Source organism: Leptopilina boulardi, unplaced genomic scaffold (genome assembly GCF_019393585.1).
Source record: "Leptopilina boulardi isolate dan_hultmark-lab unplaced genomic scaffold, ZJU_Lbou_2.1 LbouV2_249, whole genome shotgun sequence".
NCBI classification, from domain to species: Eukaryota; Metazoa; Arthropoda; class Insecta; order Hymenoptera; family Figitidae; genus Leptopilina; species Leptopilina boulardi.
In genome coordinates this window covers 318,153-344,989 of record NW_026137806.1, presented here as the reverse complement: position 1 = coordinate 344,989, position 26,837 = coordinate 318,153, and the positions used below count along the sequence as shown (strand labels likewise).

The 26,837-nt window shown below is 28.2% G+C and overlaps 3 protein-coding genes across 4 annotated transcripts; 2 read left to right on the top strand and 1 right to left on the bottom strand.

Moving 5' to 3' along the window:
* Window positions 1-519: 519 nt before the first annotated feature.
* LOC127280735 (dynein axonemal heavy chain 5) lies at window positions 520-22,615 on the top strand. Its single transcript, XM_051303963.1, has 30 exons — window positions 520-612; window positions 832-1,071; window positions 1,182-1,336; window positions 1,423-1,646; window positions 1,836-2,113; window positions 2,207-2,380; window positions 2,454-2,683; window positions 2,772-2,971; window positions 3,067-3,290; window positions 3,406-3,581; window positions 3,673-3,855; window positions 5,033-5,431; window positions 5,662-5,909; window positions 6,086-6,343; window positions 6,440-6,615; window positions 6,680-7,169; window positions 8,257-9,736; window positions 9,825-10,032; window positions 11,400-11,786; window positions 11,871-12,043; window positions 12,154-12,520; window positions 12,582-12,915; window positions 12,978-13,254; window positions 13,315-13,756; window positions 13,814-18,752; window positions 18,824-19,050; window positions 19,131-19,442; window positions 19,512-19,963; window positions 21,285-21,579; window positions 21,652-22,615. Exons 1-30 carry the CDS (start codon window positions 520-522, stop codon window positions 22,036-22,038), a joined length of 14,028 nt encoding a protein of 4,675 aa, XP_051159920.1. The 3' UTR covers window positions 22,039-22,615.
* LOC127280732 (uncharacterized) lies at window positions 22,524-24,804 on the bottom strand. 2 transcript variants are annotated; one of them, XM_051303958.1, is made up of 3 exons: window positions 24,476-24,804; window positions 23,798-24,159; window positions 22,524-23,702 (listed from the first exon to the last, which is right to left on the bottom strand). In XM_051303958.1, exons 2-3 carry the CDS (start codon window positions 24,131-24,133, stop codon window positions 22,662-22,664), a joined length of 1,377 nt encoding a protein of 458 aa, XP_051159915.1. In that variant the 5' UTR covers window positions 24,134-24,159; window positions 24,476-24,804; the 3' UTR covers window positions 22,524-22,661. The 2 variants fall into 2 exon arrangements, with proteins under 2 accessions (XP_051159915.1, XP_051159916.1); XM_051303959.1 differs by having other exon boundaries at window positions 24,550-24,804.
* A 131-nt stretch (window positions 24,805-24,935) lies between these two features.
* Window positions 24,936-26,340, top strand: LOC127280734 (eukaryotic translation initiation factor 3 subunit K). Its single transcript, XM_051303962.1, has 4 exons — window positions 24,936-25,119; window positions 25,448-25,667; window positions 25,738-25,957; window positions 26,025-26,340. Exons 1-4 carry the CDS (start codon window positions 25,067-25,069, stop codon window positions 26,189-26,191), a joined length of 660 nt encoding a protein of 219 aa, XP_051159919.1. The 5' UTR covers window positions 24,936-25,066; the 3' UTR covers window positions 26,192-26,340.
* The last annotated feature ends 497 nt before the right edge of the window (window positions 26,341-26,837 follow it).

Below are 26,837 nucleotides of genomic sequence, written 5' to 3'. Positions count from 1 at the left end.
GAAATTTACTGACCTGAATTATTGGCAAAAAAAATTCATTTATTTATTTTCAGCCATTTACATTTTACTATGTAAAAATTCTCTAGTTCGTATATTAATTTTTCTCTTTTTCTTCTTTCTTTTTCAAAAAATATTTTTCTTCTTTTTATAATAAATATTTGTCACTTAAATTCTTTAACACCTTGAAAGTCAGAAATCAACTGTCATACAGGTCGATTGAAATTGAAATAGAATATATAGTGTGGGGGGGAGGGAGGTATTGGTACCTGGTACCAAACATGATACTCACACCTTCTTACCTCGCACCCTCATTTATTTTCACTCCCAACTTCTCTCATTTTATTGCGCGCCGATAGTGTTAAAAATTAAACAATTTCATTTTCAGTCTGATTTTATTATTCAGGAATATTTCTTTTTTAAAAATCAAAATTTAAATAATTTCTTTCTTTTTTTTTTGATAAAATAAATAAAAAAAAGTTAATAAATAAAATTTATTTGCGATTTGTCATAAAAAAAAAAATGTTCGTTCAAGGACCACAAATGGTCCCACAGGGATCGGAAATTTCTGAGGAATCTAGTGAAGAAGATGCTACTGGTGATGATATTCTTCAGGTTGTTTTTACTATAAAAAATGATAAAAATTATTTAAAATTTAAATTAAATTTAATTAAAAAAATCTACATAAAAATATGAAATTTGTAAATTATATTAATAATACTAAAATAAGTAAATAGTAAATAAAATTATGAGGTAAAATAAAAAATTCATTAAATTATAAAAAAAAAAAATTAATGAATTTAGTAAATAAAATTGTAAATGTATGTTTTTTAGAAAAGACGAGAAGAATGCGAGAGAAAAGCCCGTCGTGGGGAAATGGATCCACGTCTCGAATTTGCTTTTCAATTATTAATGGACGCAACGGGACTTCCTCGTCATGAAGTTATGGATAATGTTTTTGAAGGTGATATGCTGGATGAAATTAATCAATTATTCTTGCCACATATGAAATCAACTCTCATGTGGTATTATCAAGAAGTTGACGAACCGGAAATTCTTAAAATAACCGAGACGGTATTTATAATTCAAAAAAAAAAAAAAATTCCAAAAAATAATTTCTCCAATATTCAACAATAATTTTTACTAAAAAAATCCATAATTGAAAAAAAAAAAATTATTTCAAGGTAACAACAAATAAGACTTCCACTAGACAACAAGGAAATGCCACAGTGCCAAAAGTGAAAGAAATAAAAGAACAAAAAGATCCACCGAAAAAAAAATTATTCCTCACTGATGGTTGGCAAATTCCATGTACAGGAATATGTGTCTATATGTTTCGGTGAGAAATGCAAATTAAAATATTGAATATAATAATAAAAAAATAAAAAATTTTTAATTTAAGAAAATTGTATTTTTTATTTTTAGAATCAGTGTCACGAAACAATTACCAGAAGAAGGTTTTCAAAAAGATCTCTATACAGGCGTAATAGATACTAAAAAAGTTGGAGTGATACCATCAATACAAAGAATTGTGGAATTTGTTTTTATGGATGCATTAGCACATCCTGGAATTGAGGACGACGATGATTGTCCAATGATCAAAAGTCTTTTACTTCCTGGTTTACGATCATTTTGTAGCGCTTTAAAAGGTTAAACAAATTTTTATTTTTATTTACCATTTAAAAAAAAAAAAAAAAATTTAATAGAAATAATTTCGAATAATTATTTCTGAAATTAAAAAATTTTGTAACAAAAAAAAAAGTAATAATTTATAATTGATGCAAGAATTATAATTTAATTTAAATTGATTATTATATTATTACAAAAATTTCATAAAGTTTGCGAGGAAGTTGCTCAAGATGGAAGCATTTTTGATGATGGAGAATTATTAATGGATGAGATTCATAATTTTGATGATGCAAAATTATTTATTTCAAATATTCAATCAGCTGAAAAAGTTGAAGAACGAGTTCGTATTTGGACAAAAAAATTGAAAGATTTTATTCTTGAGAGCAAACAAATTCGAAGAGAGAATGATTGTTCTGGTCCACAACAAGAATTAGAATATTGGAAACGTAGAGGAGCACAATTTAGTCAACTTGTTAAAAAATTACAGGTTAATTATTATTATTATTATTATTATTATTATTAAAATTATTATTGTAATATTGTGTGAAAAAAATTTATTTAAATTCCTCAAAATATTTAGGAACATGAAATAAAAATGTCTCTCTTGTGTCTTCAAGTAATGAGATCGAAATTAATTAAAAATTGGGTTGATACAGAAGACGAAGTAATTTACTGCTTTAATGAGGCGAAGGACAATGCAAAATTTATTCAAGCCTTAGAAAAATGTTGTCATTGCCTCTATCTTGATGATCCGGTAAATCATTTTCAATTTTTCAAAAAATATATTTTTTAAATAATATTTAAAAATTTTTTTTTTTATATTTAAGGTGAGAATGCGAGATTCATTGGTGTCACTTTTGCAAACTGTTAGATTGATTTACAGTGTTTCGAGATATTACAACACTTCAGAAAGAACAAGTTCATTAATGGTGAAAATTACAAATCAAATGATTGCAGCATGTAGAGATTACGTTACTCAAAGAGGACGGGAAAATGTTTGGACACAGGATAGAAATATTGCGAGACAAAGATTAAAACATTGTTTACGATTAAATAAGTAAAATAAAAAAAAATAAAATAAACTACTTTTTTTTAATAAATTAATAAAATTTGTCATTTAAAAAATTTTTTTTCTTAAATTCTAGAGCATACAGAGAAACATATCGCCTCGTTAGATGTTCACCAGCAATAACAGAGAAGGAATTTATTTTTTCCGAGACACAAGTTTTTGGAAGATTTGATTCATTTTGTGCAAGAATTAAAAATATTTTAACAATGTTTGATCTTATTGAAGATTATCAGGGATTATTTAAAAGAAGAATGGAGGGTTTATTATTAGGGGAAGGTATATTAATAATATAATAATAATATTAATATTATATATATATATAAATAATAAAACTAAAATAAAATTTTATACATAAAATAAAAATATTTTAGCTCTAGATGAAGCAATGAAAACTTTTGATGAGGCAAAAAAAATTGCTACCAGTAAATCTTATGATTATTTAGATCCAAGAAATTTGGAATTCGACAAAGATTATAATGAATTAATGAAAAAAACTGATACATTAAAAAAAGATATCGGTGAAATTATTGAAAAAAATTATGCCGATGTTTGGGAAACGCCACAAAGCATTCGTTTTTTAACTCGTTTTGAAAGTGTAATTATATATTATTAAATTAATTAATAAATAACTAACAATTAATTAATAATTAATAAATAATTAATAAATAATTATACGAATATGATAAAGAAACACAAATTTATTATTTTAGGTGAGTGAAAAAATTCCATTAACAAAATTAGATGAAAAATATGTGATGGTTGTACGCTATTGTGATAAGGAAATTGAACGAATTTTGAAATTGTTCAAAAAACAAAAGGACGATCCACCATTGCCAAGACATTTGCCGCCAATTGCTGGAAGATTAATTTGGGCACATTCATTAAAGTTTGAAATTTTTAAAAAAAATTATTCATCTTGGAGAAATTCCCCCCCCCCCCAAAAAAAAAAAAAATTAGTATAATTCTTTTTTTTTCAGGGTTCATTTGAATGATCTTGCACATTCAGTTTCAAGTCATCCAATTTTAAAAACTTTACCTGTAACAGCTGATCTTATAAAAAGATATAATCATGCAATTTCTGTTATTTCACAATATCAAACAGACATTGGTGAAGTTTGGACACATCAAAATTCATGGGTGATTGAAGAAGCATTAAAAAAGTTTGTTTCATTATTATATATATTTTCCTCCCTTCATAATATTATTTACACATGCAGAGAAAGGATATATTTATCTTAGCCAAATAAATATTTGTTTTTTCATATAATAAATTTTTTGTATTTGAAACAAATAAAAAGTTATTATCCACTTTTGGAAAGATTCCCCGAAAAGTGCCGCCTGGAGATTCTATCAGAATTCCGCCGGAACTTTCAACGTAATCCCGTCGGAATTCCAAAGAATTTCCTATGGGATTCCGCCGGAACTTCTAACGTAATTCCGTCGGAATTCCAAAGAATTTCCTATGGGATTCCGCCGGAACTTCTAACGTAATTCCGTCGGAATTCCATCGGAGTTCCAAAAAAATTCCCAAGGGATTCCGCCCGAACTTCCAAGGTAATTCCGTCGGAATTCCATCGGAGTTCCAAAGAATTTCCTATGGGATTCCGCCGGAACTTCTAACGTAATTCCGTCGGAATTCCAAAGAATTTCCTATGGGATTCCGCCGGAACTTCCAACGTAATTCCGTCGGAATTCCATCGGAGTTCCAAAGAATTTCCTATGGGATTCCGCCGGAACTTCTAACGTAATTCCGTCGGAATTCCAAAGAATTTCCTATGGGATTCCGCCGGAACTTCCAACGTAATTCCGTCGGAATTCCATCGGAGTTCCAAAGAATTTCCTATGGGATTACGCCGGAACTTCCAACGTAATTCCGTCGGAGTTCCAAAGAATTCCCTATGGGATTCCGCCGGAACTTCCAAGGTAATTCCGTCGGAATTCCATCGGAGTTCCAAAAAAATTCCCAAGGGATTCCGCCGGAACTTCCAACGTAATTCCATCGGAGTTCCAAAGAATTTCCTATGGGATTCCGCCGGAACTTCCAACGTAATTCCATCGGAGTTCCAAAGAATTTCCGATGGGATTCCGACGGAATTCCGATTAATTTTTTTCAAAAATTTTAGAGTCCTAATTCCGTTGGAATCCCATCGGAAATTCTTTGGAACTCCGACGGAATTACGTTGGAAGTTCCGGCGGAATTCTGATAGAACCTCCAGGGGTCACTTTCCGGGAAATCTTTCCAAATGGGTTTGGCTCTGAGAATAAAATATTTCTCTGAAATTGGTATTTGAAGAAATTTTTCAATATTGAAATTAATTTTTTTTTTTTTTTTTTTAGACCATTATTGGCACTCGATCAAGAAAGTAAGAAAGTAAAAGTCAATTTAGATAGTCGAATTTTGCTTCTTCTTCGTGAATCCGATTGTTTAGTGAAAATGAAATTGGAATTGCCAGTGGTGGCATTGACAATTCTTTCCAAAAAGGAGCATTTTATATTAATAAACGATTCACTTCAACTTTTGATGGATGAATTTGTGTCAACGTCAAGAAGAGTAAAATTAGAAGTGAGACCATTGTTATTGCCCCATCTTGTACGTGTATCATCACTTTTAACATCTGGTCTTGTCACATTAAATTGGACAAATAAAGAATGGAAGACATTTTATCAAAATACTCGTGATCAAATAAAAACTTTTGGTATTCTCATAACTCGTGTTCACGACGTCTATACAAACAGGTTTTTTTTTTTTTTTTTTTTTTTTTTTTTTTTTTTTTTTTTTTTTTTTTTTTTTTTTTTTTTTTTTTTTTTAATAATTAAAATCAAAATATTAATTATTTATAATTATCATTTGAATCAAAATTTGAACTAATAATTAATTTTTTTTTCAATCAATTAAATAATGATCCAAATAATAATTAAAATAAATTTATTATAATTTGATGATAAAAAAATAAATTTCCGCTTAGAATTTTACAGGTATTGGCAAGTATGCAAAAAATCACTCTTCATTCACTACCGGAAGATGAGCCATGGAATGTAGAAAATTTTATAGAAAAAATTGAAGAAACTTGCAGAACAGCTGCTGAAGATTTGAATCGAAAGAGTAAAATGGTGGAAGAAGCTGTTGAAGAAGTATTGGATCTTGTTAGAAATGCAGCAATTGCTTTCAAAAGTGAAGCCGATTCTGATCAATTTGACTATTTAAATGCTGATTGTTAGTAATTATAACGATAATGATAATTAATTATTTTCAATAATAAAAAAAAATGACTAACTTTCATAAATTAAATAAGAAAAATTAATAAATAATAATAAATTATTATTTTCTGATTTAAGTTGAAAAAAATGGTTTTGAAAATATTAAATGCACTTTTTTTTTAAATATATCAGCACAGGAAAAGAAAAATGAAACATCTCAACAACAACAACAACAAGATTGGTCAGTTGTTTGGGCATGTTTTGATAATCCACATCAATTATTATCAACACCTGGTGGTGGTTTATCAAAAGGAATGCAGGAAATGGTACGAAATGCTGTTTCTGAAATGAGACGATACTATTCACGAAAAGTTGTTGATGTACTGATAAAAGTAACTAAAACATCATTGGACGCAATTAGAAAACGATTTGTTCTTGAAATTGATTCAGGTATATTATATTTATTTTTTTTTATTATTTATAATAATTTTGTTACAATAATTTTGTTAATTTAATAAAGTTTTAATTATCCTTTTTTTAAAATAGAAAAATCACCACAGCCTGTGTTTTTACTTCATGCCACATTAATGATACCGTCAGTAATTGTTAGACACAGTTTAGATGAAGTTCAAGATGCTTTAACAGCAATTGGAAGAACAATATCTGGAGTATCAAAAGGTGTATCACAATGGAATGCCGGTGGAAGTAAAGCAAATGAAAAGGTATATAAAAAATAAAATTTCAATTATAAAATAGAAAAATGAATTTTTCTTTTTCTGATAATAGCATCATTGGAAGAGTTTACCATGGGCACCGAAAAAGAATTTAGTTGATATTGTGAAAAATGCACAAGTCGACGCCGAAAAAAAAAGTCAAGAAAATCCAGAAGATCCAAAAACAAGAAGACGAAGATTATATAAAATATTTTCTGAAGAGAAAACTGAATTTCCTAATCAGCAACGTAATTTTTATTCTCTAGTAATGGAGAATAAGGAAATTATCAAAATGTTAGGATTATTAAGTACATGCACAATGGATTTAAAACAGGATCTTAATGATTTTATGGATAGATGGAAACCATATAAATTTTTATGGAAAAATGAAAAAAGTGTTAGGGAACTATTACAAACATCATTGACAAATTTTGAAAGTATGCTAAGAAAACATGGTGAATTGGAAGATAAATTGGCAACGGAACCAGATATGGTGATTCTTGGCTCATCAATTGCAATAGCAACAGAAAAACTTAAATACGGACTCTATATGGACATAAAAGGTATTTATTTTCATTTTTTTTTTTTTTGCTTCCTCGTGGAGGAATATCCCAGGTGAAACGATTCTACGGAAATCACTTCACGGAAATTCCATATACGGAATTCCGCAAAATTTTGAAAGTATTCCTTTCGTAATTTTGCGAATTTTTTTTTTTTGAAGAATTCCATACAGAATTGCAAAAAAATTTTCAATAAAATTCCACCACTTCACAGAAAATTAAAAGGTATTAAAATAAGCTGCAACGCTTATTATTTTAATCCAATTTTTGCTTATTTTAATACCAAAATGGATTAAAATAAGCAAAACTGGATTAAAATAATAAGCGTTGCAGCTTAATTTAATGCCTTTTAATTTTCTGTTTTTATTTTTTACTGATTTTTTTGTGATTTTAAAATAACTGCTGCTACTATAACGAAAACTAGTCGACGATGATGTTTCTGGTGGATATAATATAGAATTTATGATATAGATTAATTAATATCTAGTCAAACTTATTTGAGATGTCAATTAACTAAAGGTAGTTGAGGATTTCGGCTAAATTTTTTTCAGTGTACAGTTGTGAAATTCTAACAAAAATTTTTTACAATTCTGTATAGAGATTATGTGTGTAATTCTTATAAAAAATTCGCAAAATTACAAAACAACTTCTTTCAAAAATTTTGCGGAAATTTTTACGGAATTCCGTACGGAATTTCCGTGGAGTATAGTTTCCGTAGAATCGTTTCACCTGGGTATAAGCTTTGTAATTCTTTCGTTTATAAAAATTTTCAAAGTGTCGGAAACAAATTTTTCTCTATATAGAAACATGTTATATGAGATCGTGATCAATTGTCCGGATGTGTGTGTTTGTGGATCTCTTTTTTGTTTAGAAGATAATTTTAACAGGTTTTAATAGATTTAGATAAAATTTGGTAGGCTCATTTATCATATTAATATCTTAAATCTGACCAAATGATTTAAAAATTTTTTTAAATTTTGCTTATTTTAATAACAAAATGAATTAAAATAAGCAAAATTGGATTAAAATAATAAGCATTGCAGCTTATATTTTAATGCCTTTTAATAATTTTCTGTGTATATATATTTAGGATCGACGCATAAAATTGGACAAGCGATGAAAAAAAAATATCGAAGAGAAATGGAATATGTTTATGCGGTTATTAATGAAATGGAAAGAAAATTAGATCGACAAATACGTGATTTGGATGATGTTCGTTTAATAATGGAGACATTGAAAAAAATACGCGAACAAGAAGTTGATATGGAATTAAAAATTGATCCAATTGAAGAGGCATTTAATATTGTAACAAGATATGATGTACCCGTTGATCGTGAATGTCTTGAACAAGTTGATAATCTTCGTTACACATGGCAACAATTGCAAGCGCGTGCATTGGATAGTCATGTTCTTTTATTAACACTTCAGCCACAATTTGAAGAGGAATTAAAAAATAATTTAGATAAATTTCGTTATGATAATGAAAATTATTGCGATGAATATAGACATTCAGGTCCAATGCAATCGGGTTTAACGCCACGTGAGGCGTCAGATCGTCAAATTTTATTTCAAAATCGTTTCGATGGAATGTGGCGAAAATTGCAAACCTATCAAAATGGCGAGGAATTATTTGGATTGCCAACAACTGATTATCCTGAATTATCACAAATAAGAAAGGAGCTTAATCTTCTTCAAAAATTATATAAATTATATAATGATGTTATTGATAGAGTTAGTAGTTATTATGATATTCCATGGGGTGAAGTTAATATTGAAGAGATAAATAATGAATTAATGGAATTTCAAAATCGTTGTCGCAAATTGCCAAAAGGTTTAAAGGAATGGCCAGCATTTTTTGCATTGAAAAAAACAATTGACGATTTTAATGATATGTGTCCATTATTGGAATTAATGGCAAATAAAGCAATGAAACCACGTCATTGGCAAAGAATTGTTGAGGTAACTAGTCATATATTTGATTTAGAAAGTGAGGGTTTTTGTTTAAAAAATATTCTCGAAGCGCCATTATTAAAGCATAAGGAGGATATTGAGGATATTTGTATTTCTGCTATGAAAGAAAAGGATATTGAAGCTAAATTAAGACAAGTTGTTAATGAATGGTCATCGCATGAATTGACATTTATGACATTTAATAATAGAGGTGAATTATTATTAAGAGGTGATACAACAGCAGAAACAATTGGACAACTTGAAGATAGTCTAATGATATTGGGATCATTAATGTCAAATCGTTATAATGCACCATTTCGAAAGCAAATACAACAATGGCTTGGCGATTTGTCAAATACTAATGAAATTTTAGAAAGATGGCTATTGGTACAAAATATGTGGGTTTATCTTGAGGCTGTATTTGTTGGCGGTGATATTGCAAAACAATTGCCAAAGGAGGCAAAAAGATTTAGTAAAATTGATAAAAGTTGGCAAAAAATAATGCAAAGGGCACATGAAACACCTGGTGTTGTGCCTTGTTGTGTTGGTGATGATTTACTTAAACAATTACTTCCACATTTACAAGAACAATTGGAATTGTGTCAAAAATCCCTCAGTGGGTGAGTGTTCTTTTTTTCATATAAATTGACAAAATTAGATCATTTTGTGAAAAGTTTTTAAACTTTATTTTTTTTTTTTTGTTCTCAGATATTTGGAGAAAAAAAGAATGATGTTTCCAAGATTCTTTTTTGTTAGTGATCCGGCTTTATTGGAAATTTTAGGACAAGCTTCAGATTCACATACAATTCAAAATCATTTATTATCAATATTTGATAATACAAGATTTGTCAAATTTCATGACATTGAATACAACAAAATGATGGCTATTATATCATCGGAGGGAGAAACAATTATTGTATGACATTAGTTAAATACAAGAATTTAGAATTAAGTTCTTAGTTTTTTTTTATAATTTTTTATAATTTTATCAGTAGTACAAGTAGAAGTGTTTAGTCATACTTTTTTAAATTTTGGCATTTTATCAGTAGTACTAGTAAGCGTCTGCTCAGACATTTAAATTTTATAATTTTATAAGTAGTACAAATAAATATTTAGTCAAACTAATTTTTTATCATTTTATAAGTAGTACAAAAATAAGTGTTTAGTCAGACTTTTTTCAATTTTGTCATTTTATTAGTAGTACAAGTAAGTGTTTGCTCAGACATTTAAATTTTATAATTTTAAAAGTAGTACAAGTTAGTGTTTAGTCAGACATTTAAGTTTTGTTATTTTATCAGTAGTACAAGGAAGTGTTTAGTCAGCCTTTTTAAAATTTTGTCATTTTATTAGTAGTACAAGTAAGTGTTTGCTCAGACATTTAAATTTTATAATTTTAAAAGTAGTACAAAGTTCGTGTTTAGGCAGACATTTAAATTTTATAATTTTTAAAGTAGTACCAGTAAGTGTTTAGTCAGACATTTAAATTTTATAATTTTAAAAGTAGTACAAGTAAATATTCAGTCAGATATTTAATTTTTATAATTTTATAAGTAGTATAAGTAATTCTTTGGTCAGACTTTTTAAGTTTTGTTATTTTATCAGTAGTACAAGGAAGTGTTTAGTCAGCCTTTTCAAAATTTTGACATTTTATTAGTAGTACAAGTGAGTGTTTGCTCAGACATTTAAGTTTTATTATTTTCCAAGTAGTACAAGTACGTGTTTAGTCAGACATTTAAATTTTGTTATTTTATCAGTAGTACTAGTAAGTGTCTGCTTAGACATTTAAATTTTATAATTTTATAAGTAGTACAAATAAATATTTAGTCAAACTAATTTTTTATCATTTTATAAGTAGTACAAAAATAAGTGTTTAGTCAGACTTTTTTCAATTTTGTCATTTTATTAGTAGTACAAGTAAGTGTTTGCTCAGACATTTAAGTTTTATTATTTTCCAAGTAGTACAAGTACATATTTAGTCAGAATATTTAAATTTTATAATTTTAAAAGTAGTACAAGTACGTATTTAGTCAGAATATTTAAATTTTATAATTTTAAAAGTAGTACAAGTACGTATTTAGTCAGAATATTTAAATTTTATAATTTTAAATGTAGTACAAGTAAATATTCAGTCAGATATTTAATTTTTATAATTTTATCAGTAGTACAAGAAAAATTTTTGTTTTTCAGTCACCTTAAATTTTTTTTTTTAAATAATTTTTGCAAGTAACACTACTAAAGTTTACTATAGATTAAAGTAAAGAATTTTATTTAATCTTTTTTCAGCTCGAAAGAGCAGTAAGAGCTGAGGGATCAGTCGAAACATGGTTAATGCAACTTTTACAAACATCTCAACAATCTTTACATTCAATTATACGTCAAGCTTATGTTATGATAAATGATCAAAATTTTAATTTACTACTTTTTCTTGATAAAATGCCAGCGCAAGTTGGTATTTTAGGAATACAAATGATTTGGACAAGAGACGCTGAATTGGCATTAATGCAAGCGAGAAATGATAAAAAAATTATGAGCGAAACAAATAATCGATTTTTGGAATTACTTAATACACTTATTGATCAGACAACAAGAGATTTAACTAAAATTGATAGAACAAAATTTGAAACATTGATAACTATTCATGTTCATCAACGTGATATTTTCGATATTCTTGTAAGTGCAACAAATAATTTATCAAATTATTGTAAAAAAAAAAAATTTGTTCTACATTTAATTTATATAATTTTGTTATTTCAGTGCCGATTAAGCGTTCGTTCAGTAAATGATTTTGAATGGTTGAAACAATGTCGTTTTTATTTTAAGGAAGATCTTGATAAAACTGCTATTCACATAACAGACGTTCAATTCACTTATATGAATGAATATCTTGGTTGTACTGAGAGATTAGTGATAACACCATTAACAGACAGGTATATTGATTTTTGAGCATAATTTTTTTTTTTTTGTTTTTGGTTCAAAATGATCTTGTGTGTCAAATGATTTTTATTTCAATTTAAAAAAAAAAAAAATTTATTGACAGATGCTACATTACTTTGGCACAAGCATTATCAATGTCAATGGGTGGTTCACCTTGTGGACCAGCTGGAACGGGAAAAACTGAAACTGTTAAAGACATGGGAAAAACATTAGCAAAATATGTTGTTGTTTTTAATTGCTCTGATCAAATGGACTATAGAGGATTGGGTCGTATTTATAAAGGACTTGCGCAAAGTGGTTCATGGGGTTGTTTTGATGAATTCAATAGAATTGAATTACCAGTTCTTTCAGTGGCCGCACAACAAGTTGCCGTTGTTTTGGCAGCAAAAAAAGAAAAGAAAAAACAATTTTTATTTACCGATGGCGATCAAATTGACATGTGTCCCGAATTGGGTATATTTATAACAATGGTAATAAATTGAAATTAATTTTTTTTTAATATATGATAAATAAATTAATAATTTTTTTCAGAATCCAGGTTATGCAGGGAGAAAAGAATTGCCAGAAAATTTAAAAATTCAATTTCGAACTGTTGCAATGATGGTGCCTGATAGACAAATTATTATTAGAGTAAAACTCGCGAGTTGTGGTTTTTTGGAAAATATCACGCTTGCAAGAAAATTTTATACACTTTATAAATTGTGCGAGGAGCAATTAACAAAACAAGTACATTATGATTTTGGTTTAAGAAATATTCTCTCGGTTCTAAGAACACTTGGAGCGGCGAAAAGAACAAATTCCAAAGATTCTGAAAGTACAATTGTTATGCGAGTGCTGAGGGACATGAATCTTTCGAAACTAATTGGTAAATTTACTAATTATTTTTAAAAAAAAATGAAGAGAAATAATAATTGATAATTTCTACAGATGAGGATGAGCCACTTTTTATATCATTGGTAGCTGATCTTTTTCCAAATCAGGTTCTTGAGAAAACGGCCTATCCGGAATTAGAGGCTGCGATTGATCAACAAATTAAGGAGGCGGGATTAATTTATCATCCACCATGGGTTTTGAAATTAATTCAATTGTATGAGACGCAACGTGTTAGACATGGAATTATGACTCTTGGACCAACGGGAGCTGGCAAAACGAGCTGCATTCATGTTTTAATGAAAGCACTGACTCAGTGTGGCGACGCTCATAGGTGATTTTATAATTTAATAGTTTAATTAATTAAAAATTTTTTTTTCTTTTTTTCTTTTAGAGAAATGAGAATGAATCCAAAGAGTATAACAGCGGCGCAAATGTTTGGTCGATTGGATGTGGCGACAAATGATTGGACAGATGGAATATTTTCGGCATTATGGCGAAAGACATTAAAATTGAAACCAGGAGAGCATGTATGGTTGGTTTTGGATGGACCTGTCGATAGTATTTGGATTGAAAATTTAAATTCAGTTTTGGATGATAATAAAACATTGACATTAGCAAATGGAGATAGATTATCAATGGCTTCAACTTGTAAGATAATATTTGAACCACATAATATTGATAATGCTAGTCCTGCAACTGTTTCACGTAATGGAATGGTCTACATGAGTTCATCAGGATTGGATTGGAATCCAGTTGTCACTGCATGGCTCAAGGGTAGAACGTCACTTGAACAGGAAATTTTTGAAAAATCATTTGAGGAATCATTTGTTCAGGTAAAATCGATAAATAATGTACAATAAATGTAAAATTTCTATACTGTAAATTTTCAGATTTACACATGGACGACCCAAAATGTAAATTTGGCAATTCAAGTTCTCGAATGTAACATGGTACGACAAATGTTATGCCTTTTGGAAGGATTAGTACCACAGGAAGTTGAACCGGAGAATGAAAATGACGAAGATGAGATTGAGAAATTTCATCCCCAGCCAATGACAGCGGAGCATTTGAAACGATTTTATGTTTTTGCACTAATTTGGGGAATAGGTTCACTTCTTGAAACTGATGACAGATTAAAATATGATCAACATCTTAGGGATAATTTTCAATTTTTGGATTTACCAAAATCAGAAAAGTATCCAAAAGCAACGATATTTGATTTTTTTGTTAATGAAAAGGGAAAATGGGACATTTGGCAGAGTTTGGTGACAAATTACATGTATCCAGATTATGCAACACCTGATTATAATAGTATTCTTGTGCCAATAACCGATAATGTGAGAATACAATATTTAATTGATTTAATTGGTCGTCAGGATAGAGCAGTGTTATTAACTGGTGAACAAGGTTCAGCAAAAACTGTTATGTTAAAGGCATACATGAAACGAGCAAATCAAGAAACAACATTGAGTCGATCATTTAATTTTAGTTCGGCGACAACTCCATATCAATTTCAAAAAACAATTGAAAGTTATGTGGAAAAACGAATGGGCAATACTTTTGGACCACCGGGTGGTAAAAAAATGTTAGTTTTCATTGACGATATAAATCTACCACAAATAAATGAATGGGGTGATCAAGTTACGAATGAAATTGTCCGACAGACAATGGATATGAAGGGATTTTATTCATTGGAGAAACCAGGTGATTTCACTAATATTGTTGATGTTACATTTTTGGGCGCAATGGGACAACCAGGTGGAGGACGAAATGATATTCCATCGAGATTAAAGAGACAATTTTGTATTTTTAATTGTACATTACCAAATGATTTGTCAATTGATCGAATTTTTAGTGTATTAGGTGAGGGTCACTATAATTCAAAAAGGGGCTTTTCACTAGAAGTGAGAAATTTAATAAAGAAATTAGTTCCATTGACAAGAGTATTGTGGCAAAAAACGCGTGACACTCTATTACCAACACCGGCAAAATTTCATTATGTTTTTAGTTTAAGAGATTTATCGCGTATTTGGCAAGGAATGGTGGGAACATTGTCGACAGTGATTGAAAAAGAAAGTATTTTAATGCTTCTTTGGAAGCATGAATGCACACGGGTATTTAGTGATCGTTTTACATTGAAAGCTGATAAAAATTGGTTTGATAAAGAATTAATTCAAGTTGTTAAGAATACATTAGGTGATTCTTATGTCGATATGATTGGCCTTGATCCGGCATTTGTTGATTTTATGAGAGATGCACCAGAGCCAACTGGAGAAGAAGGTGAGGACACTGATATGGAATTACCAAAAGTTTATGAACCAGTTTATGATCATCAAATACTTAGAGATCGATTAGAAATGTTTCTCTCGCAATTTAATGAAATGCAAAGAGGATCGGGTATGGATTTAGTTTTTTTCCCCGATGCAATGTTACATTTGGTGAAAATATCCCGTGTTATTAGACATCCAAGGGGTAATGTTATGTTAGTTGGTGTTGGTGGTTCAGGAAAGCAAAGTTTAACAAAACTTTCATCATTTATTGCCGGTTATAAAACATTTCAAATTACATTGACAAGATCTTATAATGTTGCAAATTTTCTTGAGGATTTGAAATTTCTCTATAGAACATGTGGAGGACAGGGTAAAGGTACAACATTTATTTTCACCGATCTTGATATTAAGGAAGAGGGTTTTTTGGAATATTTGAATAATATTTTAAGTTCGGGTGTTATTAGTAATTTATTTACACGGGATGAACAGGCTGAAATTATTTCTGAATTGACACCATCATTAAAGAGAGAAAATCCAAAACGAACGTTAAATAATGAAATTGTAATGGAACATTTTTTGCAAAGAACATGTCAAAATCTTCATGTTGTCTTTTGTTTTTCACCAGTTGGTGAGAAATTTCGCAATAGAGCACAACGATTTCCGGCATTAATTTCTGGTTGTACGATAGATTGGTTTCAGCCGTGGCCACGTGATGCTTTAACATTGGTGGCACAACATTTTCTTCATGATTTTGAAATTGCATGTACAAATGAAGTGAAAGGACAATTGGTGAATGCTTTAGGAACAATACAGGATGTTGTGGCTAAAACATCATCGGAATATTTTCAAAGATTTCGAAGAGCCACTCATGTAACACCGAAATCGTATTTAAATTTCATTGGTGGCTATAAAAATATCTATCATATGAAACAACATGAATTAGGTGAAGGTGCAAAGAGAATGGACACTGGATTGGCAAAATTAGAGGAAGCTTCGATATCAGTGGAAATTTTAAAAAGAGATCTTGCTGTCATGGAACAGGAACTTGTGCAAGCATCTGAGAAAGCAGAGTCCGTATTGTTGGAAGTCACTGAACGTGCAATGCAGGCCGAGACATTTAAAAATCAGGTGCAAAAAGTAAAAGAGAAAGCTGAACAGCTTGTCGAATGTATTGCAAATGAAAAGGCATTGGCTGAGGAAAAATTGGAGGCAGCAAAACCAGCATTAGAAGAAGCTGAAGCCGCTTTAAATACAATTAAACCAGCTCACATAGCAACTGTGCGAAAATTAGGACGACCACCTCATTTGATAATGCGAATTATGGATTGTGTGCTTATTTTATTTCAAAGAAAAGTTGGTTCCGTAATTCCAGATGCAACAGCACAATGTCCCAAACCATCTTGGGCAGAATCGTTGAAAATGATGGCCAGTGCAACATTTCTACTACAATTGCAAAATTATCCCAAGGACATTATTAATAATGAAATGGTCGAATTATTGCAGCCTTATTTTAAAATGGAAGACTATAATATGGAAACAGCTAGACGTGTTTGCGGTGATGTGGCAGGTTTACTCTCTTGGACAAAAGCAATGTCATTTTTTCATTCCGTTAATAAAGAAGTTTTACCTCTAAAGGCAAATCTTACACTTCAAGAAGCAAGACTCAAGATAGCAATGGATGATCTTGCTGACGCTGAACGTGAACTATTGGAAAGAGAAATGGCCCTACAAGCTGTTAAGGAACAATATGATGCTGCAGTTTCAGAAAAACAACGTCTAACCGAAGCAGCTAATGTTTGTCTCCGAAAAATGACAGCTGCAACAGCTCTAATCAATGGATTAGGTGGAGAAAAATTAAGATGGACCGAACAAAGTAAAGAATTCAAAGTTCAATTAGGTCGTCTCGTAGGCGATGTTCTTTTAGCAACTGGTTTTCTCTCCTATTGCGGACCCTATAATCAACAATATCGAGCTACCCTTGTATCATCTTGGATGAATATTCTAACAACAAGAACAATTCCCTTTACACAGAATTTAAACATTATTAATATGCTAGTTGAATCTTCAACAGTTTCCGAATGGACATTACAAGGTCTACCAAATGATGAACTCTCAGTTCAAAATGCATTAATTGTCACAAAATCATCCTCATATCCATTGTTGGTTGATCCACAAAATCAAGGAAAAATGTGGGTCAAAAATAAAGAATCCGCCAATGAACTTCAAATCACTTCTCTCAATCATAAATATTTTCGAACACATCTTGAAGATAGTTTATCATTAGGAAGACCACTTTTAATAGAAGATGTGGCTGAGGAACTCGATCCTGTAATTGATAATGTTCTTGAAAAAAACTTTATTAAATCGGGTTCAATTGAAAAAGTCATTGTAGGCGACAAGGAATGCGATGTTATGCCTGGTTTTATGCTTTACATAACAACAAAACTTCCAAATCCTGCCTATAGTCCTGAAATATCAGCAAAAACATCAATTATCGATTTTACTGTTACAATGCAAGGATTGGAGGATCAGCTCTTGGGTCGTGTGATTTTAATGGAGAAATCTGATCTTGAAGCTGAACGTGTTGCATTATTTGAATCGGTGATGACAAATCAGAGATCAATGAAAGAACTTGAGAGTACATTATTACATCGACTAACATCATCCGAAGGTTCATTGGTCGATGATGAAGCATTAATAAATGTTTTACAGGAAACAAAATCAACAGCCGAATCAGTTAATGAAAAACTTCAGGTATCAGCACTTACTGAAAAGAAAATTACTATTGCTCGTGAAGAATTTCGAGCTGTTGCTGCACGTGGTTCAATTCTTTATTTTTTAATTGTCGAAATGAGTAATGTTAATGTTATGTATCAAAATTCGTTAAAACAATTTTTAACAATTTTTGATAGTTCAATAACAAAATCAATAAAAAGTTCAATAACTTTAGAGCGAATTGATAATATTTTACGTCATTTAACATATGAAGTGTGGGCATTCACATTGAGAAGTCTTTACGAAAGGCATAAATCATTATTTACACTTATGTTGGCAATGAAAATTGATTGTCATCGTGGAATAATTTCACATGATGAATTTAATGCATTTATAAAAGGTGGAGCATCACTTGATCTTAATGGAGTGACACCAAAACCATTTCGATGGATTTTAGATATTACATGGTTAAATCTTGTGGAAATAAGTAAACTTGAAGTTTTTTCTGAGGTACTAACAAAAATTGAATTTAGTGAAAAAGAATGGAGAAATTGGTACGAGAAGGAAAGACCCGAGGAGGAAGATTTGCCATGTGGTTATCAAAAGAGTCTCGATGTATTTAGAAAACTTTTAATGATACGTTCATGGAGTCCTGATAGGACACTCTCGCAAGCTAAAAAATATGTCATTGAATCATTGGGCAAAGAATATGGTGAGGCAAAAATTTTGGATTTAGAAGCAACTTGGCTTGAATCTGAGCCACGAACACCTCTTATTTGTATATTATCAATTGGTTCTGATCCAAGTCCACAGATTACAGTTTTGGCTAAACAAAAAGCAACACGTTAGTATTAATATAATTATTTTAATTTGGTGAAATTAAATTTTTTTTAATTTTCTACCTTTTTTTTATAGAATTACGATCAGTGTCAATGGGTCAAGGTCAAGAGTATCATGCAAGAAAAATGATAAGTGACGCAATGAATGACGGTGGTTGGGTACTTTTACAAAATATTCATTTATCTCTTCCATTTTGTACGGAAGCAATGGACGTTCTTGTTGAGACTGATAGTATTCATGATTCATTTCGTCTTTGGATGACAACCGAAGTGCATGCACAATTTCCAATTGGATTGTTACAGGTATTTTTAATAATTGTAATAGTATAAAATAATCAAATATTTCTTAATTTATCATGAAATTTGATTGATATTATTTTTAGATGGCTATCAAATTTACCAATGAACCACCTCAGGGTATAAGAGCTAGTTTAAAAAGAACTTACCAAGGAGTTAATCAGGATACATTGGATTATAGTACACAACCACAATGGCCACCTCTTCTTTATGCAGTTGCTTTTCTTCATACAGTTGTTCAAGAGAGAAGAAAATTTGGTCCACTTGGCTGGAATATACCTTATGAATTTAATCAAGCTGATTTTGCCGCATCAGTTCAATTTATTCAAAATCATTTAGATGACATGGATCCTAAAAAGGGAGTTTCTTGGCCAACTATTTGCTATATGCTAGGAGAAGTAATTATTTAATTTTATTTACCTTTAATATTAAAAATTTATTGCAATTAAATTAATATTTTCATAAAGGTACAATACGGTGGAAGAGTTACTGACGATTTTGATAAACGTCTACTTACAACATTCACTCATGTTTGGTTCTCTGATGTTCTTCTTCGTTCGGGATTTGAATTTTACAGGGGTTATAGAGTACCGTTAACGCGAAATCTTCATGGTTATCTTGATTATATAAATAATTTGCCAGAGTACGATACGCCAGAAGTTTTTGGACTTCATCCAAATGCTGATATTACTTATCAAATAAATACTGCAAAGGGTATATTGGACACAATTTTAAGTGTTCAACCAAAAGAAGGTGGCTCACAAGGTGGTGAAACTAGAGAAAGTGTTGTTTACAGATTGGCCGATGATATGCTAATTAAATTACCAAAACAATATAATTCATTTGAAGTAAAAGAATCCCTACAAAGAATGGGACCACTATTGCCAATGAATATATTTTTGAGACAAGAGGTCGACAGGTGTGTTTCTTGTTATATAAAATTATATAATAATAAAATGCTTGATTAATATTGTTAATTTTCAAACAATTATTAAATTTTACAGAACTAAAAATAATTTATCAAACAATTTTTGGAAAACATTTTTTAAATTTAATTGAATTTTCAAAGATTTAAAATTGAGATTTTTGAAATTAATTGAAACTTTAAGTATTTTGTAATTAAAATTTTAGATGATTTCACTAAAAATTTATTAGAAAATGCGGACAAAATACAATAATTTGAAAATCATTTTTAATTCAAAAATGGTTTCAGATAGTTGAATTTTCAAAGAATATTATTAAAATAGTTAAAAATAATTGAATTTCCTTAGAGTTATAATTGAAATTATTAAATTTCAAAACAAAAAAAAAATTTCATGGAAAATTTTAGAAATAATTAAATTTTAGATGCTTTTCAATTCAAATTATTGAAAATTCAATTAATTTTGAATTCAAATTTTTGAGAATAATGAAATTTTATTTTATTTTAATTTTGGAAAATAATTGAATGTCAGTTCATTTTGAATTGAAAATTTTGGGAAATAATTAAATTTTAATTGAAATTTTGGATAATAATTTAATTTAAGTTCATTTTTGATTGAAAATTTGGATAATTAATTTTGAATAGAAATTTTAGAAAATAATTGAATTTTATTTCATTTTAAATTAAAAACTTGGTAAATAATTAAATTTTAAATTGAAAATTTTGGATAATTATTGGATTTTTAATTGATTTTGAATTAAAATTTCGGGTAATAATTGAATTTTAGTTTATTTTGAATTAAAATTTTTTAAAAATAATTCAATTTTATTGTGATATTTTTTTAAAATTATAAACAATTGTTAAATTTCATAAAAATTTTAATTGAAAAATAATTTTAATATAATTGAATTTGTAATGTATTTCATTAAAATTATTAAAAATAATTAATTTAGTGAAGAATCATTTTAGTTCAAAATTTGTTAAATAATTGAATTGAAGAATATCTGAAGAAGATATAAATTTTATACTAAAAAAATTTATTTTATTTACATTTTTTTTCAAATGTAAAAAAAAAATGTCGCATTTTATTAAAATAAGTCGATAAAAGTCGGAAAAAGTCGTATAATCCGAGGCCTGTAAACATATAATTTTCATTATTATCATTTAATATGTAATAATATTCTAATAAATTAAATTATTATTGATAATATTAATCTTTAATTTCTTTATAATAAACAATTAAATACTCAATTTGGCGCGCGTTTAATTTTGCTAGTAAATAATAATTTAAGTAATTTTTTTTATATTTTTATTTTAGAATTATGAAAGTGATCAAAGAGGTGCATTCTACTTTGACAAATTTAAAATTAGCAATCGATGGTACAATAGTAATGAGCCAAAATTTACGTACATCATTGGATGCAATGTACGATGCAAGAATTCCTGATAAATGGTCAAAAATATCATGGGAATCAGCGACTTTAGGTTTTTGGTATACAGAATTATTAGAAAGAGATTATCAATTTCGACAATGGTGTAATAATGGAAGACCAACTGCTTTTTGGATGACTGGATTTTTTAATCCCCAAGGTTTTTTAACAGCAATGCGTCAGGTAAAAAAAAAAAAAAGAAAGAAAGGTATTTAATTTTGAAAAATATAAATTAATATACTTTTTTTTTTGTAGGAAGTTACAAGAGCACATAAAGGATGGGCATTGGATTCAGTGGTATTGCAAAATTTAATAACACGTTACAATAAAGAAGATATCAAGGATCAACCACAAGAGGGAGTTTATGTTCATGGTTTATTTCTCGAAGGTGCTTCATTGGATCGAAAAAGTGGAAAACTCGTCGAAAGTAAATCAAAAGTTCTTTACGAACAAATGCCAGTGATTTATATTTATGCAATTAACACAACAGCTGGCAAAGATCCAAAATTATACGAATGTCCAATATATAGAAAACCACAGAGAACAGATCAAAAATATGTGGGATCAATTGATTTTGAGACAGATTATAATCCACGACATTGGACATTACGAGGTGTTGCCTTACTATGTGATATCAAATAGAAAATTTGTTATTTAAAAAATATATTACATTATTAGGAAGACCGTACGTAAATACATCACAAAATTTTAATTTTAACTTAATTTATTTATATTATTTTATTGAGTTATAATACTTATTTATTACATATATTTCTCTTTCAACAAAAAAAAATATATATATACATAAATTAATTTCACGAGACTTTCTTTTACAATAAAAATTTTTTTATCACTACCGATAGACAATTTAATTTTTTAACATGCTAAAAATGTCAACATTTTAAATATAAATTCCACAAGAAAGATCTCATTTAATTAATTTTTAACATTAACATAATCTAGTTAATAAATCATAAAGAATTATTTATATTCTTGCATCAATCCAAGAATTTATTACAGTCGAAATTAATATTATATTAAAAGCAATTTTTTTGCTCAAAAAAAAAAGTAATTTAAAAAAAAAATTGTTATACAACTAAAAATTAATTTTCTTTTTCTTTAAATCAAAAAAATCATTATGTTGAGAAACAAAGAAATACATATATTTTTTTTTAATAAAACAAAAATGAATGAAAAAGCCATTAAATAGCCAGAACAATATATAGATTATTCAATTTGAATAATTAAGTATAAATGGATATCATTTACATCAATTTAGTCAATAAATGTAAAATTTGTTTCATACCATTTATTTCCGCTTGATGATGATTGTCAGCAATTCCAATTTCATGAATATCAGGATTTGTGGATATTTGAACATGTATTATAATTTTGCTCGATTTTGTTTCTAATTTCCTATGTTTATATATCAATTTCAATGGTTTCAATAATTCCGAAAAACTTTGTCTTGCATCAAAAACAATTTTTTCTGTAATTTCATCTACATTAGTTATTTTATCAATTAAATTGATCACCTGCTTTAATACCAATTCTCGAATTTCATTTGAAAAAGATTTCTTAAAATGACCATCAGATATAAGTGCCTTATTTGCATTTGCTTTCATTTGCATAAATTTCAATAAAGGAGAATTTTGAGTATTTTGTAATTTTTCAAAGGTATTGTTAATTTTTCCGACAATAACTTCTTTTACATTATTTTTCTTTTCATTCGATGATGAAATTGAATTTACATTATTGTCCTTTTCATCAGATGGTGGAATGACTGTTACTTTTTCATCCGAAGATGAAACTGGTTTGATATTTTTTGCACTGTCATCAGTTTTGTTAATTTCTTTTGTTTTTATTGAAGAATCTGGAATCAATTGATCATCGCTCTCATTTTTATCTTGAATTTCAACTTTAGTGACTGAGAAAATTTGTCCATTCGTTGAATTTGCCTGAACAATTTCATTGTCTTTTTTTTGTGAATTTTCCACATTTTTCTCATCCAATTTTTCTTTTAATGAATTTTTTAACGTAGACTGTAAATTCATTGGCAATGATTGTTCATTTTCTAATTTTATGTTCTGAGAATCACAATTTATTGTTTCTGTGAATATATGTTCATGAATCATTTCCCACATTTTTAATGCAGCTTCATTTTTAGCTTGTTTTTTCGATTTACCATCACCATAAGCAGTAAATGTTGAAACAGTACAAGTGACAGAAAATGTTTTCATATGAGGAGGACCCGTTTCATTAATCTCATAATTTGGCAATTGCTTGAACATTTTAGAACAGATTTCCTGAAAATAAAAAAAAAAGAAAATGAAAAATCGCAATTTTATATTTCTTTTTTTACTTGTAATATAATTAAATTAAAGAAGCCTAATAAGCTTACAATTAATGATCCTACAGCATTTAAAGTTGGAATTGTTTTTAATTTTTTGCATATTATTGGATTTTCTCTTATATCTTTCGTGAAAAGTGATCTTTTTAATGATTTTCCAGTTAATTGAGCATCTCGAGCTGCAATTTTTTCTAACATTTGATTTGCCGCTTCTTGTTTAGCATCTTTTTTTGATCCTGCACTTCCTATTGCGACTAATCCATCACAAGAAACTTGATACGTAAATTGATTAATACCTTTACTTATAATTAATTCAAACACAGGTACTATCTTCTTTTTTACCATCATTTCGTTAAGAATTGTAATAGGTGTTTTTATCGAACTCATTGTAAAGATTTTCCAAAAATTATACCCTGATAAGAAAGAAAAGAAACGATTTAACATAAAATTAAGAATCATAAATATACAATATAATATATATATATATATATAAACAATACAAAATTTTATTTTAAAAAATATTTTTGAGGTTAGGGTAGAAAAATTATTGTTATTTTGTGTAGGGGTTTATTAAACCGTTTAAATCAATAAAATTTTGGAAATTAAAGAATAATTATTTAATAATTAATTAATTAAATATAATATATTATTAATATTCCAAGAAATATAAACAAAAAAAGTTTCCCGGCAAATGAATGTTATTGAGTTGATGGTATATAAACAACATACCTTTCTAAAAAATAACAAATTTAATTAGTTCATATTTATGATTGCATAAATTGTAAATATTGTTTTATACAAACTTTTCTGTATAATTATATCAAAAATGATTTCGGTGTGCCCAAAAAGCCGGATCCAATTCCTTGAATTAATCAGTACGATCTAACGTGAAATTAATAACAAAATACGTTGCAGTCACGTTGCAGTGCTTCCAAAAACTGTCACAATATAATATACTGAATTATTTTTAGACAATATAATTATATATATATATATATAATATATTACGTATAAATATTCATATATCTTTAGTTGATAAATATTTTAATTTTAGTTATTTAAATAATTTAATTTAACATTAATATTAAATTTAATGTATATAATATCACAGATGTGAAACTCGTTCAAAAAGTCGCACACTTCTTTGGGTAAATCAAGGGTAAATAACGTAAATAACGTCAATTTCAGAGTTGGATAGTTACACGACAGTAAGTTGCTTTAAGCGTTCTAAACCTAACCTAAAATATTCAGATTTATCACTTATTTTCAATTTTATTTTTATAAATTTATTAACTAAATAAGTTTTTCAAATTAAAAAACATGGCCGAAGCAATGAGACAAGCTGTTGTGGAAATGTTGAAGGGAATAGAAAGGTATTTTGATAATTTTACAAAATTAATGACACGTTCCTTAAAATAGTTTCTTTCTCTTTTCTGTATTTATAACATTTTCCATATTGATTATATTTCGGTATACTTTGTTAATTATTAATTAAAGTTAAAATTTTATTTTACTTCTAAAATTATTTTTATATTTCTCTATTAATTCATTTCTTACTTTTATTCAAAATATGAGGTTAGGATTTTATATCTCTAATTTTTTTTTCCTAAGATATATTTTTAATTAAGTTAAATTTAAAATACAAATATTATATTTGTATATTAAAAATATTTCCGAGTTATTTATATATATTTTTTTTAGATATAATCCCGAAAATTTGACAACTTTGGAAAATTATGTGGAAATTCAAGCGAGAGAAAATGCCTATGATTTGGAGGCAAATTTGGCAGTTTTAAAATTGTATCAACTTAATCCACAACGATTTAAAGTTAATATAACTTGTCAAATTCTTTTGAAGGCTCTAACCAATTTGCCACACACAGATTTTGTTTTGTGCAAATGCCTCTTAAGTGAAAGTATTGTAAGTGTTTTATTTTTTTATTTTGTTAATTGAAATACTTATATTTTAATTTTTCTTCATTAATGTGTAGATGGCAGAGGAGCCTATTAATCAAATAATGTACTTGGGAGATATTTTGGAGCAGTGTGATTTTCAACTTTTTTGGGAACGCGCTCGCACAATGTCCGAGTTATATGATAGTATCATTGGTTTTCAAGATTCAATTCGAAAATTCGTTTGTCATGTTGTGGGAATAACATTTCAAACAATAGACAAACCTCTACTTTCACAATTATTAGGCGACGTTGAAGGTAATTAATTAAATTTGAAGAAAGAAAAATTAAAACTTACAATTAATTTTATTTATTAAATTTACAGACACGACACTCAATCATTGGGTGCAAAAATATGGATGGAGAGAACAAAGTAGACAAGGAAAAAATATTATTTTCATTGCAAATCAAGACGAGAACATAAAAACAAAGAATATCACGGAAAAAATTGATTTTGAAAATGTTGCTGGTTTAATGGCTGCTTGCTTATAATTCGCAAAAAGAAAAGTGTGACAACAAAAATTTTTTATTTAAACTATTTCTGCTCGACTCAATTTGAAAATGAAAATTATAGCGAATTATGTTTGTTTCAGATTTATTTCACATTGTCCAAAACTAAATAAATAAGATTTTCTAAAGAATCACAGAATACTTTATATGTATATATATATTATTTGTATGAAAAACGTTTACATTAATGCGATATGATCATTGGCTTAAGTCACTAATAGGAATAAATATACTGATACAGTTTACAAGATTTTTTTTTTTAAATTTCGAATATACTTTTTTTTTACTAAGAGAAAGATACAAGTTCAAAAACATGTTACGAGACGAACAGTTTTTTTTTAAATACAATTTTTAATACGGGATAAAATAATAGTAATACTTTAAAATTATGAAATTTTTTATAAAAATTAAATTATCCTAAAATTATATTATTAAAAAAAAAAGAATTACAAAAATTGAATCTCCATGTAAAAATTAATCGAAATAAATACGTATAGGATTTAAAAAACATATAAAAATATTTACATAAAATTATTCAAACGTAAATAAAATAAAATATTAAAAGTTTTAACAGAAATTGGTATATATTAAAAAATTGCACGGCTTTTGTATTTAAAAATAATGTAGA